This window comes from Triticum aestivum, chromosome 2A (assembly GCF_018294505.1).
Source record: "Triticum aestivum cultivar Chinese Spring chromosome 2A, IWGSC CS RefSeq v2.1, whole genome shotgun sequence".
NCBI lineage: Eukaryota > Viridiplantae > Streptophyta > Magnoliopsida > Poales > Poaceae > Triticum > Triticum aestivum.
Window position 1 is genome coordinate 20733919 of NC_057797.1, and position 16145 is coordinate 20750063.

At 44.0% G+C, this 16145-nt stretch overlaps 1 protein-coding gene across 2 annotated transcripts; it reads left to right on the forward strand.

The window, feature by feature from the left end:
• The first annotated feature begins 4121 nt into the window (after positions 1–4121).
• Positions 4122–7564, forward strand: LOC123187110 (protein MRG1-like). 2 transcript variants are annotated; one of them, XM_044598889.1, is made up of 6 exons: positions 4122–4320; positions 5182–5235; positions 5428–5441; positions 6641–6786; positions 7190–7228; positions 7373–7564. In XM_044598889.1, exons 1-6 carry the CDS (start codon positions 4180–4182, stop codon positions 7489–7491), a joined length of 513 nt encoding a protein of 170 aa, XP_044454824.1. In that variant the 5' UTR covers positions 4122–4179; the 3' UTR covers positions 7492–7564. The 2 variants fall into 2 exon arrangements, with proteins under 2 accessions (XP_044454824.1, XP_044454825.1); XM_044598890.1 differs by having other exon boundaries at positions 7193–7228.
• The last annotated feature ends 8581 nt before the right edge of the window (positions 7565–16145 follow it).

Genomic DNA, 16145 nt, shown 5'->3' on the forward strand with positions numbered 1-16145 from the left:
ACCGCATGTGGCCTATGACTGTGTTGCAATGCAATTTAAAACAAACAAAAACTTACTGACCCAACAGTGGAAATTAAAATAACTCATTTTGATGAAAAAATTATCTAGACTACCGAAATTAGAGCTGGTCGACAATAAAACTTTCCTAGCTCTTTATTGTCGTAATTGCAACTGATGGACAATAAAAATTTGCAGCTGCCATAATAGGAAGCAATTTATTTCTACAACTAATTATTTACTCCAAGATTCAACCGATTCCTTGGAAGTCCTGCATTTCACCATTTTTTCATTCAAAACACTTGTATACATATAGATAAGTTCCAACATCCAATAGTTCTGTTTAATAAATAAATTGAATTGAGGGATTATTCTGATCATCTCCCAATAGCATCTCACAATTAAATTATGAATAAATTTTGTTGCATGTACTGGAGATCCTTTCGAGTAATTATTTGGAAACCAGAATAGAAAATACATATCATGACTTCTGAACCGAACTGAAGTATTGGAGACAATTAGTTATAGTTGAAAGATATACTGGATTGGAAACTGGCAAATTGTCACATCGTATAACTCGACCATTGGTTCCATTGGTATAATAAGGTCCAATTACCCCAGCAATTTAGAACTTTCGGTTGACAGCCGCATCATTTGACATACTACGTGGAAGAGATCATATAGATTTTTAGTTAACATGGCAACTGACATGAGCCTATTTATTAAATTAAGTAGTTCATTGTTAAATGGTAAACACAGATTTAGAAGAGCTGCCAATGCTCATCTTTCAAATATGCTATTGTATACTTTTCTGAATGGGAGCTTACAAAGTGGCATCTTATAATAAATGTTATTCTCCTGCAAATATAATATTCTTAAGAAAGGATTGTATACCCGAAAGACCAGACCTTATACAGGCCTTCTTTCATAAAACAACTTCAAAAAGGCTCACTTCTGTGCAGTGTTTTAAATAGCAGGCTATGTTAAATGGCAGGGGACCTCCAAATTAGTTATAACGGAGCTATAGGTGGCTATTTATACATGGGACCATTTAGCGTGCACCCTGCTGAAAAAGCTATAGCGGGGCTATAGCCAGCTATTTAAAACTATGCTTGTGATATGGAGATGGACAATTGCATTGCAGTGAGCACCTTCTGTGTGATATGGAGATGGACAATTGCAAAGATCAAGGAGTTAATTTCTGGAAAGAATAAATAAGTTGTACTTCAGTAAGCCTATAGAAGTCCACACAGAAAAGCAGGAGTAGATAAGTTTACTTCGGTAAGCCGATGCGCGTCGCCTGGTGCAGCCGTGGGGAGACAATATTATGTATATAGTGATTTTACCTCATAGATATTTTGGTAGCTCCACTCCATAAGTATGAAGTTCGTGATGTTGAAAACCTGAAACAAAAAAGGAAATAATAATCTCTTTTAGAAATATCAACAAAAGGAGAATAGGTTATTCCAGCGACCAATCAAAATCCTTCAAAGTTCAATACTACATCAGTTTGTAGCAAGTGTGTACCTGCAAGGCAATTCTTTCTCTGAGTTGCATGTAAATAGATCATCATATTACAATAGAGAAGCATGGTGTATGTGTGGCAGATAGCACTATCAGAATCATTAGAAGACACTGAACTATCAAAAAAATAAAAAGTCCCTGCAATGACAGCTAGCACGCACGTCAGCTTGCAACCCTTCCCATCCGCACCATCTTCTCTACCTACAACCTCAACTCATCATCTCTACCTGCAGCCTCAACTCATTGAATGAGTTCCCAATTGCATCCACAGCCAAAAGCAAAGCATCAATCACTATACCATGTAAACACAGGCAACAAACATCATAGATCGAGCAAGTAGCATCAAGATCAGATCATGACGAGGAGAGCCCGTACCATATACCCGGTACTCGTCAGCGTCGACCACGTACGAAACCGGTACACACCACCCTGTCCATGCTGCTGGCGTGGAAGGCGGCAAGGACGCACCTGGCCCCTCGGCCGCGAGGCCATGGAGCGAGAGGAAGGACCCGTCGCCCTGGCGGCGAAGGCGGGGTCGACGATGAAGATGGTCACGAACTCACGATGCAGTGGATCAGGACGTCTCTGAGTTGGCCAGTCGCTCCCGATGGGGCAGGCGCTGGTGCACGCGGGGCCCTAGCTTGAGGAGATCAGGAGCACTCGACGCCGCCCCAACACCGAGGCGCCATCGATATGGGGCAAAGAGAGGCGAGACGGCGTGTGGGAGGAAATGAGAGGCTAGGGATTGGAGAACCCATAGTAGCCGGTTCGGGGGTCGTTTGTGCGTTTCCTGACGTGGATCGAGGGTCGGGAACGAGGCTGGCACAACAAGGGTCGATGAGCGGATCGCAAGCAAAATCGATGATTGATGAAACCAAAAGCAGCTAATTCAAGATCATATGAACATCTACGGCTTACCAGACATGCAATCGCTTCCGCGGCCGCGCTCAACGGTTCTCAACTTCGCTGGAGTCAGCCCATCTTCTGTTCGGCCATCAAATTGTCACTCTCCCGCTAATGGTGGGTGCGCCGCCGGAAGGTCTCACAGCGATGGTGCCCTACTGCGGTCAACTAAGGTCGCCGCCGCCGTTGGCCACAGTTTGGTCGCCTTGAAAGCAGGGAGGCAGGGAATGACGCCAACGATCAATGGCGATGCATTGTAGAACGATGGGCCGGCACGACACTGGAGAATAGAAGATGAATCCAGTTTCTCTTGGAACACGAAGTGGTTTGGGAAAGTTGCCTACTGATTTGAGGAAGCGGATGCGAAATTTCTGGGCTGCAGTTTTTCCCTCTTCGTAATATTAGGAAACAAATCATGTCCACCTAAAAAGAGAAACAAATCATGACACTCGTAATAATTTTGTAAATTAAGGCGGGGTGTTTCTTTCCATATGGCATGTATCGTACAAGAATTATGAAACCGAGGGAGGGGCATTGGGTGGAGCCAATCGTTTCGGTTGTTGGTGGAGGGAGAAAAACCAGCATGATTGCGGGAGGTGGAGGAAATAAAACCGGACGAAAATAAAACCGGAGTACCAGGCTACCAACTGCTCCATTAGGAGTAGAGATTTTATTTATTTTTATATTTTTTAAAGGAAGTGCCAAAGCCCCAATGGAAGTTTTTTATTTTTTGAGGGGAAGCCCCAATGGAAGTTTTTTTTTTTTGAGGAGAATAGCCTTTATTACTCAAAGTCCACAAAGGGTGGGATAAAAGTCTGATCATGTGGCTGGCCAAGCCACACATGACGCCCAGGAAGTAATGACAAAGCATGTCTAGCTAGCTTGTGGGCTTCAAAGTTCGCCTCACGGTTCTCAAAAGTAAATTTACAGGTTGGTGGTGATCTGAGTCGGATTTCACTGATTATGACACCGTACTCCCCCTGGTTTGCTGATGCTATATCTTCAATTACCTGCTTACAATCTGAGGCCACTATGTAGTTGTGCAGACTGAGGTCTTCCGCCAGAGCCACTGCCTCACGGCACGCTATGGCTTCGAGCGTGGGAGCGTCCCAAACTCCATCGATCACGAGGGCTGAACTGCCCATGTAAGCACCTTGGCTGTCACGGCAAATCGCCACAGCCGATCCTCCTCGCTGTCCCCGGACTCCGGCATCCACATGGATTTTTGAGAAGTTCGTCGGGGGTGCCTTGGGTCTCCGACGTCCTGGAATCCTTGTCACCGCTTCACTACGTTGCTTTTTTGGCTTGCTGAGAACTTGGAGATCTTGTATGTACCTCTTGACGAAGGCTGTTATCGCATGTGGTGTCTGAAATATTCCCTCGTGTATAGCCTTCCTCCGAGAAGTCCACACGGCCCATAAGGTCACTGCCAAGATAGTGAACTGTTCGTGTGGGAGAGACGCCAATAGGTTGAAAAGCCAGCTCTTGGCTCGGCCCTCACTCGTGGCTGCTATGGTGCAACCCAAGTCTTCGTCAACCAGCGCCCAGGTGCATCTTGAAACGGTGCATTCTAGGAGGGAGTGTCGCCATGAATCCTGTGCCCCAATGGAAGTGTGAAAGCCTAGTGAGGGAGATACCTCGTTCTGTTTGGGCCATGGCCCAAGGCCCTCCCCAACTCCTCCTTCCCGGCCCGTCGGTTTCCTCTTCTCCCTCAGACTTCCTCGGCGTGCGTGCGTGCGGCCCTGCTCAAGCGCGATGGGGGGCAGCTCCAACACGATCGGCGGCGGTGGCGCCGGAGGGAAGGACAAGGAGGACAAGGGCAAGGGCTCCTCGGTCTCCTTCACGGAGGGCGAGAAGGTGCTCGCCTACCACGGCCGTCTCCTCTACGAGGCCAAGGTTGTCCCCTCCCCTTCCCTTCCCCGCTCTCCCTCTCTCTCCTACTCCGCGCAGCTCCCATTCCGGTCTAGAGTTCCCCGCCGCGTCGGCTCCCCTGAGGTTATTTCTGCTTCTTCGTTCCATTTTTTCCGGCTGCGGCTAGGGTTTGGGGCGGAGCGGTCAGAGTAGACGAGGGTTTAGGGTCAGAATAGATGGCGCGCGCACACACACAATTATTTTTTCAGAGAAAACATAACACCGTTCTTCCCATTTTTCGGGGATGCAAACCAACTGTTCTCCTCCGCTCTGCCATGAACCCATGCACAAGTTGCCAACCAAAAGCTACCTATGCGCTGTTGCATGCTGTAGGCGCTAATTTTTTGTTCAGAGCACACATACAGGCGCAGAGTTTGTGAATATCTCAGTACCAGACCATGATTAGCACCAGGTGAATTGTTTTCTTGGACCATGGCTACTTAATGTTGTATAACCAGGAGTGCACGTGGGAGATGGGGCTACGTTTGTACTTTATCACGATGCGCACCCCAAGTGTAAATGACATTTACCAGTTGCACACCTGTAAGTCTTCCCTCGGTAATACTGATTAAACAGGAGAAACCAAGGCAACCCGGGTAAAAGGGAAACGGCTACTCTTCGTTTTATTTCTTCAGTTGCAGTACGTAGATCGCTTTAGTATCTGCTAAAAAGTAGTGTTCCTTTCTGGATTTTTTTATCAAGTGCTGGCATGTGGACCTAAGCTGTTAATGTCTGCTTCGGAATTGCATATAAGTGTATTCGGTATATGTTTTTTCTGTACATACTTTCTGCTGGTATTTTTTATGCACGTTGCTTATGACAACTTTTTGTTTTGGATTTGTATAGGTTCAAAAAACTGAAAATCGGGAGGGCGAGCGGTGGTATTTCGTCCATTATCTTGTAAGTACCCCAAATCGCCATTGTAAAACATGATAATTGCCTGAAAGCACTGTTTCCTCATTGTCTTGAAAATATTGGTCACTCTTAGTATTAAGACGTCGGAAGATATAATTTCTATATATGTGGCTGCTCTTCCTTGTAGGTCCTTTTTTTTTCTTGCTGTTATTAAGTTTGTGTCTTCCCTTTTTGCAGGGCTGGAATAAAAAGTAAGTGCGTACCACAGTGGCTGTTAGATAAGTCTTTCCATGTTCACTTGGGATTAGCAACTTATTATTACTTTGTTCATGTTCTTTCTATTGATAGTTCTTTGGTTGCAATGTACCGTATCCGATGTTCTTATTGGTCAAGCAATTGACATCATCATTACATACAGTAGCCGTTCTATCTTTATAAGTTCAACTCTTTACAAAGGAAATGTTGTAAACTTAGTTAAACCCAGATGCACTATTGCTCCTCTTAATTCAGCTGAAGAAATAAAATTCCGTGCTGTGTCTTGGAAATAATTGAACTTCTTCAGTTTTCTGCATCTGCCCATCTTTGGAATCATGGAAAACTGAGCAACCACCTAGTTTTCATGAGGGCTACGAAATTATGCATGGCTTTTCACTTCTTAGCATTGACTAAACCAAATGCCTTTTCGTTTAGCCAGATATATTTGTCTCAAATAACGTGCTTCTTTTTATGTAACATTACATTATTTTAAAAGCCTTGATTTTGACTTGTCGCAGCTTTAGTACAACTTGAGCACAAGGTTGTACTGAGCTGCGACAAGTAATATGGATTGGAGGGAGTACTTTATTTGCGCATTATCACAATCAAGGCCCTGGATGTGTCCCATAAGGATTATGGTAATGAAGGCAGCTTAGACAGGGTATTGATATGTCTCAGCAGTCTAAGTGATTCCATGTTCTTTGTATGACTGAGTTTTGAGTGGATGGTGGATGGGATTCAGCAATATGCATAAAGCAGAAGGATGGAGGAATTGGTTCAGTAATTGTGCCAATCAAAATTCTGCTTTCATGCACTTGCCAGTTTCAAAGTGTATAGTTTGTCCTCTGTTTATATGGATATCTGAATGAGCTAATACAGCTGTTTGAGTGGCTTGGTAAATAGATCGTTTGTGGAAGAGGGTTCCTGTGTTAGTTGCTACCTGCTGTTAATATGAACAACCAAAAAGAATTGACTTGCAGGCCCATCTTTTTGACGGCATCTCATCTTCACATTTATGGTTGCACACAGTTATATTCCATTAACATTTTCATGAATCCCTGTTGAGTGCTTGCTTCTATCACTTTAATTATGTCAGCATCACTGCAGTTAATTAATTGTCCACACCTGCTGTTCTAATCCTCCATGTACAGTTGTACACATTCTTTTCAACTTATTCAGTTTTCAATGGTTATAGATGTGATAAATGGGTCGCAAGTGATCGTTTATTAAAGTTGACAGAGGAGAATGTTCGCAAACAACTAGAGCTGAAAAACCAGTCATGGGATAAAACCGTCAAGACTGGTGGACGGTCAGCACAGCATAACCCAGAAGGCTCTAATGGTTAGTGACATTTGCAGTAGTGGCATCATCTTGCAACTGAACATCTTGATCATCTCATTGATTGATGTAGCTCAAATTCCATCCTGGATATCTTCTTTTGAAGTAAATTGTTAAGTTGCAATCCATTGTTGGAGTGATTTTGTGATAGGTGCTAAAACAACTTTTTGTGATAGATAAGTAGTATGTCACTAGTTATACATATCTGCAGTAATGCAGTAATGAATATAGAGCACAATGTTCTAAAAGGTGCTAGGTTCTAGTAAGGGTGTCTCTTGGAGCCTAGGTAGGCTACGTAGCCGCCTTTCAGAACTTTGATCGGGCATTTAGGAAGTTCACATATCTTGACCTTATTTATATCTTTTGGTTGAAATTTCTCCTGATTGGCTCTCATATTTGCTTTCAGCAGATGCAAAAGCCGATAAAGAGGACACTAAGGGTCTTGGTAAGTCTGCTGTTCTTTTTAACAAAATTCCTTGTGTCATTTGTTTCTTTTATTCTACTGCTACATTTATCTGTTTTCAGATTTTTCCCAGCTACTTATTTGTATAATACATACTTTAATATAGTTGTTATATTGAAATTCCAGTCAAGGGAAAGAAGCGCAAGAATCAGCTTGGCGTTGAGGTGGCTATCATTCCCAAACATGTACATTGTGAAATACTCCCTCCGTCCGGAAATACTTGTCGGAGAAATGGAAGTATTTGATTTGATTTTCTATAAAGTTCATATTCTTGCATATTATCCATATACAGAACAAACAATACTAATATTAAACATATCTCCTTTTGCGCTTCTGCTCTATTCCAAAATGCTAATACTTACGTATTGCATGCACATTGGTTCGCATAGTGCGACAGAGGACAGCGCTACCCAACGCAGCTGGGAACGCTAGCTCTCACCTGGAGCGTGCTCCCTCCCCGGCAAAGACGCGCTGCTCAACTGCGTCGCGGCCCTCGGTCATGGCGCATACTCATACTCAGGGCACCTCGAACAATGACTCATAAATTTCCTCTTACTAGTAGATTGCCCGTGCGTTGCTACGGGCCTTTTATTTGTTTTAGTGATGGCACATATATACTTAAAACTTGGGTGAATTTATGGCCCAATCCAACGACATTGCCTTGGGACCCTTGTCGATGAATTCCTTTTTAACACTAACATAATCCATATCCATCTTTCTCATAATATGCAAAAATAAACATGTATAAAAATACACCTTTTGTATTATCATATGCAACATTCTACAAAGAAGAACTATTATTAGTATGATCTCTTCTAATTCTGTAAAATCGAGTTTTAGTCTAGTCCATCGACTTTGTCAATCAACATTTTCAAAAGCATGACACGAAGCCATTGGTTTTTATCTCTGATCTACAAAGGTGAACATATAAATATATATTAAAATAATATATAAATAAAAACAAGCTCATATACAATATATATTCATTGGTCAGCTCCTAGATGCAAGCAGGACCGTGGCATCGTGTTTCTTAATAGTGAGTGACATCCCAATTTTAATATTTTATAGGCTCACCTATAAATCACTTGTTGCTAACCTGTTGTTCATCGCAACGCCGCACCTTCTGCAAGCATGTACCGAGCTTATGTGTACATTTTTATCTAGTGGATATAAATACTTCAATGGTTCTACATGTCTCATGTCCTTGCAGATATATCCACCTCACTACTACTACCACAGCGGGTCCGTTGCTGCAGAATGAATTGACAAATATTAACATTGACAAAAAATCATTTTATGCTATAACATATGCAAGAAGTGATAATTTCCATGTATTTACCCTTGATTTGATGGCCTCCAAACTATTCTTTTAAAACAAGACAAATACTCATGCATTGGAACGGAACAATAAACATAAAGCATTGATAACAAAATTGTAATTCATAACATGTCTGATCCATAACATACATATAGCAGCTGCAGCCAACTCTTGTTGATAATACCTAATACATGAACCCATCAGACATTGAGTAAGCCTACTGAATTAGCCCACTTCGAAAGACAAGCTGGCATTAAAAGCATGGTGATTGTAAAACCTCCTTGAAGCATTAAAAGCATGTTGTTTCGACGACGTTGTCGGGTCTTCCAATCTCATCCCCATGCACGACCTGGCGGATTCCACTCCATTTAAAGTCTCGAGAATAAATTAGACAATCAAATAAAATCACATGATGAGCACATTAGAACACTCTGAAGCGTTTGTTGTATCTCTCCCTTCTTCGAAGGGCAGCATCAACAGTTAGTAAAGAAGTACTGAGCCTTGCTCTCTCTCCCATCTCCAATCTGAGCAAAATTCGAAAAGAAATGAAAGCTAGATGCCAAGAGATGTGTGACAGCATAAACTTGTTTCCAGGTGATGCTGATACAAAGTGTGTATGAATCTAAATGGCGTAAGAGATGTGTGAGTACAGGAGCATTTATCTAACTAGCCATTTAGGTGAAGTTTGTCGCCATTGCTTGTTGCTATTATCTAAGCACGACCTAAATCGCCCGGAGCATCATTCTTTTTGAATTAAATCCAGGGAAGACTTTAATTAAGAGAGAACAGGAACAACATGATTTTTGACCATTAAAAACTAAAAAAATCAATAATAGATTGTATATGCTGCAAGCATCTCTACTCCTAATGGAGCAGTTGGTGAATAGTCCGCGCGGTTTATTTTCGATGGTTTATTTTCGTCATCCTCCCACCTCCGGGTTTTTTCGTCATCCTCCCACCCCACCCCATCCCACGCAGCCACCCAAAAAACCCGCGCCCAACAAAAAAAACTTCATCGACCATATAAAAAATTAATCGCAATCAATCAAGTATTGATGATCAGATTAGTTACCATATAAAAAATAAATCGCAATCAATCAAATATTGAAGGGATATTTCCTTATATTGATGGGATATTTCCTTATATTGATGTGATTTTCCCTTTCTTATCATCAATCATCTCTACTGCCTAAAAAAATGCGTAGCTTTCCTTTTCCTGCCAACCCATCAGATTAGTTACCATATAAAAAATAAATCGCAATCAATCAGGTATTGATGATCAGATTAGTTACCATATAAAAAATAAATCGCAATCAATCAAATATTGATGGGATATTTCCTTATATTGATGTGATTTTCCCTTTCTTATCATCAATCATCTCTACTGCCTAAAAAAATGCATAGCTTTCCTTTTCCTGCCAACCCATCAGATTAGTTACCATATAAAAAATAAACCGCAGTCAATCAAGTATTGATGATCAGATTAGTTACCATATAAAAAATAAATCACAATCAATCAATTATTGATGGGATATTTCCTTATATTGATGTGATTTTCCCTTTCTTATCATCAATCATCTCTACTGCCTAAAAAAATGCGTAGCTTTCCTTTCCTGCCAACCCATCAGATTAGTTACCATATAAAAAATAAATCGCAATCAATCAAGTATTGATGATCAGATTAGTTACCATATAAAAAATAAATAGCAATCAATCAAATATTGATGGGATATTTCCTTATATTGATGTGATTTTCCCTTTCTTATCATCAATCATCTCTACTGCCTAAAAAATGCGAAGCTTTCCTTTTCCTGCCAACCGACCGCGTCCCGTCTCCCTACATCTGCCCTCGTTGCTCTGCCTCCCGCACGAAAAAAGCCCTCTCGTTTGACCTTCCCCAAACCCCGCACGATGGAAAAACCAAGCCGCCTGCTTCCCCTCCTCTCGACCGCTCCATACGTCCAGATCGCGGCCCCATCCCCATCCTCCTCTCACGTCACGGCGGCCGATGGACTGCCGCCACCACCCTCCTACTCCCTCACCGCCGCCGTCCTCCCGCTCGCTCGCCGCCGCCGTCGCCACCAATCCCGGCGAAGGCGCCGTTGCTGCTATGTCGCCTCCTTTCCCCATCCAAGCCCGACCATGGCAACGACGCCCTCTCATGTGTCCCGCGGTGAGGTTTGGGGAGGCGCGACCACAATCCAGTAGGGATCGCAACGCGGACCCGTCCGCTGGGATGGGTGTTGCCTCCGTTGAATGGGATCGAAGGGAGGGACTACTTCGTCGTCAAGGTCGGCGAGGCAGCGGCCGATTGGGAGCCCGGTTGTGAACATGGGAGTTCGTCCCCATGGAGGCGGCGGCCGTGGAGATTGGATGTGAAGCAACCCCACTTGCCGGTGGTGGAGGCTTGCCTTCCATGTGATCCTTTCTTCTCCCGGTATCCCCATTCCTTGCCTCCCATTACAAAAGCGAGCATAAATAAGAGCAGGGGCTGATTTTCATCACTTCATTTCTCATATTTTTAGTTGCTTTTTTGAGATTATACAAGATGCTCCCGATCTGTTTTGTCAAATTACTTGGATCGTCTTATGGAATTGACAGCCATCGTATTTTTCACCTCATGTTATTTCTTAACCCTTGTCCCACTAGGCATCCACTACATGTTTGGTAATGACGTGATATTGAGGCGGCTAGGAGAAGCGGGAGAGGGGGAGAGAGAGTGAGGGAGAGGGAGGGAGAGGGAGGGAGACGGAGTGTGTGTGTGTGAGGATTTGATGGTAAAAAAGGTCGCCAATGTTGTAATATTGAACTTCTTAAGTTAATGTGGCCCCGTTGCAACGCACGGGCGTTCTTCTAGTATGTGTAGAGACCCATCAAAGACAGAAACAAGATCCTTCAGGAAGAAGTAATTGTTGCACTTGAGCACCCAAAGTAAAGCTCTCAATATCTTATAGAACAACTGCTCTCATGTACAGCTACAGTTTCATTACCTAGCTATCTCGACAATAAATTCCCAAATCAATTTGTCAGCTATGTTCCTTTCACCTTTCATCAATGATGAATCGTCTATAGCACATGTAAGAACTACTTTACACTGGTAGAAAAAAGCCCTCTAGTCCCGGTTCGCAACAGCCTTTAGCCCCGGCTGTGCAACCGGGACTAAAGGGTCGCGACTAAAGCCCCCCCCCCCCTTTAGCCGCGGCTCTTCCGGACCGCGACAAAAGTCTTTAGTCCCGGTTCTTGTGGCTGACCGGGACTAAAGGCCCGCCACGTGGGCGCCCGTGGTCCGTCGGGGCCGAGGACCTTTAGTCCCGGCTCTCGTGGCCAGCCGGGACTAAAGGCCTCCTCCGCAGGTTTAGGGTTTTAGCCCCCCTAAACCTGGTTTCTTTTTAATTTGTATTGTTTTATTTGTTTTATATTTTATTTTGTGTTTTATTTTATTTTTGATGAAGTTTCAGTACACATATTCTACGCTACTATATACATGCATATGAAATTTCAAACAAGAAGAATTCAAGAGGAATATATAATATATTTTCAATCTCGGGTGACCATATACAACTTCGAACAAGTTTCCATACACAATTAGGATGGATGACCATATACAACTTCGAACAAGTTTCAATCTCGGGTATGCATATAAATTTCTTCGTCCTCGGTATAGTGTTGTCCTTTAGGATCGATGACTTCCCTCATAAAAAATCCTGCTAATTCTTCTTGAATTGGTCGGAAGCGAGCTTCTGGACTAAGCCTCCTCCGCAAGTTATCCCTCGCGTTCCGCATGCTAGCTGATTCCTTCCGCTCAGTGGTTTCTCTCCGGATGTTCTCACAAACATAGTATCCACATAGATCGGTCGCCAGTGGCTGCTGATCCACATTAACTAACTTTCTGAAATCTAGCTCATTTATGAATTCACCGACAATTTCTTCTGAGAACCGTCTCCAAACCCTACAGGGCGAAGAAAATCAAATGAATAAGGGAGTTATTAGTTAGTTGATATTAGGAAATGAACGAAAGAGACCGATCGATATAGAGCTCAAATGATTGAAAATAATTACTTTTTCAGCATTTTTCTCATGTCGGCCCAATGCTTTGGATCCGAATCCTTAGAGTCGCTGATTAGAACTGTGGAGGTGTGAAGTTCAATATTTAGCAGAATCCAGTGGAACCTGCGGACACGTTACATGCACAGTCATGCATAACTCATCGATTAGACATACCATGCATGGAGTAAACAAAAGAGAATGGGCACAAGAGAGAAACACTCACCCAAAATGGTAAGGAAATAGAATATGACTTTTGAGTTGATGCTTTCTAAGAAACTTGTGCAGGTCTTTCTCCACGTCGTTGGGGTGATGTTCTAACACATGTCCATTAACGATATGTGGGTCAATGAACCCAACATCATGGATGTTTCTTATTTTGCATTCCCAAATCTTCATTCTGCATAATAGCGTACGAAACAATATAGTTAGGACAATATATATATAGTGCAGGCAATGAAGAACGAGATGAGGTAGAAATAAATCACTTACAGAACGTAGCAACTCAGCATAGATTTGTCGAGGGCGCGCAGATTGAACAGCTGGAACAATTCACTCATATGAACTTCTACGGAGTACTGTTTGATGTGATGCTCATGTGTAACATCCGCATAAACATATTCTTTGTCGGCATATGTTATGAATTGCTTGTACCAACTTAGCAGCTTTCGCATTTGTTGTGGTAGACTATTTTCCTGCTCAGGCTCGACGAGAGGCCCCTTCCGCACATATTTGAATGCTATCTCACCTACAGGCGCATCCTCAAGGTCTAAGCAGGCACGAAGAGTCAAACCCATCTCGGACGCTTGTTGCATGGCACCCGCTACAGTCAATCCAAGTGCTGCCGCAGCTGCTATGATCTCGGGGTCCTCTTCCGGACCGGCTTTCACTATGAGCGGGGGGATCGATTGTTTCTTCTGCATCCTGAGCTGGTCAACTTGTTTCCCGCTTTTTTTACTTTCTTCCTCCTTCAATATTTTTGCTTGCCTACGAAGTTCATGTCCATAGTCGTCAGGCATATTCAGCTCGTCTTGGGACGGTGTCGTCAAAAAGTCCTTAGCCCACTTCTTTTGCTTCTCAGTGAATACTTGCTTGGGCTCAGGCTGTTTTTTCGCCTTCATATCCGCCTTCCATTTCTCATAATTAGCAGCCGCGGCCAATGTGAGGTCAGCTTCACTAAGTTCCCCAGGCCTTGGGAGGAGAGGCTTCAGTGATGGCTCCGGTACCCTTGTGGTCTTAGGTACATAAGGGTCCGGGTTAATAGTCCAGGAGCGGGTTTCCTTGCTGTCCGCCTGCTTCTGCTTCTTCGCCGGAGGTGGATTGGGGGGCGTCTGCTTACCCGCCGGAGGTGGATTGGGGGGCGTCGTACCCGCCAGAGGAGGATTGGGGGGCGTCGTACCCGCCGGATGTTGTGGATCGGGGGACGGCGTCGAATGGCGTGAAGGAGGTGTAGGTGAACCACCACGACCACCACCACCGCCACCACCGCCACCACCACCACCACCACCATGTACTTCTTTTTCCATAGAATGATCTGGCGCTTGACATCTCCAAGTCTGCTATCCCCTTCGGGTGTAGGTTTGTCAATCTCCAGGTCCTCAAACCCTTGGACTATGTCTTCCACCGTGACACGAGCATAGCCATATGCAATGGGGTTGTTGTGGTGGAGTGCTTCAGGTGTACAGGGTAAAGCACTGCCGCTAGCTACCTTCATGGAAATGTTCCCCACGGGATAATGCAGATCACAGTCTTTCATCTCCTTTACATCATCCACGGGGTAGTGAGGCTCCGATGCACGAATCTCGATCATCGGTGCACTAGCACCAGGCGGGGCATCCGTGGAAGCCACGCTGCTTCTCCGCTGCTGGCTTCCGCGATCCGCTTCATGATCTTCAAGCGGCCCTGCAGCCGATTTTTCTTTCATTAGTACATGCACGGTCTGCTTCAACTCATGGAGTTCCGATGCAAACTTCGTCATAAGATCTGCATCCCGGTCCGTCTTTCTCTTACGGCTTCTGTAACCGTACGGGTCATTGTCCTGGGAAAACCCTACTTTCCACGAAACTTTGCCTTTGCCTCGTACACGTCCTCCGTGTTCATCATTCCCGAGGGCTAAAGTCAGTGCGTCTTTCTCTCTGTTGAACTTGATCAAGCCCGCTTGAGCTTGGGCCATTGCGTCAATAAGGGCTTGGGTCGGAGCAAAGTGTCGATGCCGGTGAACACACACCCCTGTCTCCGGGTCTAGCGACCCCCCATGCCCGTACCACCAGCTTTTGGCCCTTGGGTCCCATCCCTCTGTACCTAGAGGGATTCCTCGCACCCTCAGGTCCTCCTCCATCTTCTGCCACCTAGGGTCCGCAATGCGGTATCCTCCTGGCCCCATAATATGATGGTACTTTTTCTTACCCGCATTATCCTTATTTTTTTTTTGATATTTCCTTGAAATGGTCCGATTGCTTTTGCTTCACAAATTCTGGCCAATCATCTTTCAGTTTCTCATGTTGTCCATTGAAATCCGGAGTCTTGCCCTTGTTGACATAGTCACGGGTTAAATTTTTCTTGAAGTTCCGGAATGCATCAGCCATCTTCTGAAGAGCGAACTCTTTAACTAGCCTCCTCCTCTGACGTCCACCCGGAACCTCGTTACCGAATTCATCGACTTTGTTGTATTCCGGAGGTAGAATGAAATGTTCCATAAGCTTTCTCCAGCAATCCTTTTTCGTTCTCTTGTCGACAAAACTGAAACCAAGACGTGCCTTCTTTGGCTCATTCCATTCCTGGACGGTGATCGAGACGTTGTCTCTAACAACGACTCCGCATTGGTTGATAAACTTTGAGGTGTGCTGTAGGGGCTTGCCGGTTTCACTGACAGACTCAATGGCATATGTTTCTCCTGTTCTCATCGCCTTGGATTTGCCACGATGTTTTGTCGTACTCGATCCGGATCCGGAGGGCTAAAAAAAGAAAGAGAGTCGCGCGCGTTAATACATATGTATTCACATTTCAGTAAGTTTGTATCACGAGAGACTCTCAATGTATATATATACCTCGCCGGAGGTGGTTGTTGCTACTTGCAATTGGAGATCGTCGGTTGTTGACGGTTAACCTCCGTCGACAATGTCCGTTCCTTCACCTTCTTGATCATCGTCACCGGCAAGGTTCAGATAAGAAGAGACTACATCATCCTCTTGTTGCTCATCTTCTGAGCCCGGCACATAAGGAATCTCGTTGTTGATGATGCCCATTAAATAACGTTCAGCCTCCGAATCCCTAAGCGGCTCGGTTCTGTCGTCCGCCATATGTCACTCCTGCATGTATTAAAAATTCTTTAAGTGTAAAGGAATTAAAAAATAAGATTAAGGGGACATAGAGGAGGAGGAATTAAAAAATAAGATTTTTTAAGTAAAAAATCTTTTTTTCTTCTTCTTCCTTTCTTCTTCCTCTTTCTTCTTCTTCCTTTTTCCTTTCTTCTTCTTTCTTTCTTCTTCTTCCTTTCTTCTTCTTTCTTTCTTCTTTCCTTTCTTCTTCTTTCCTTTC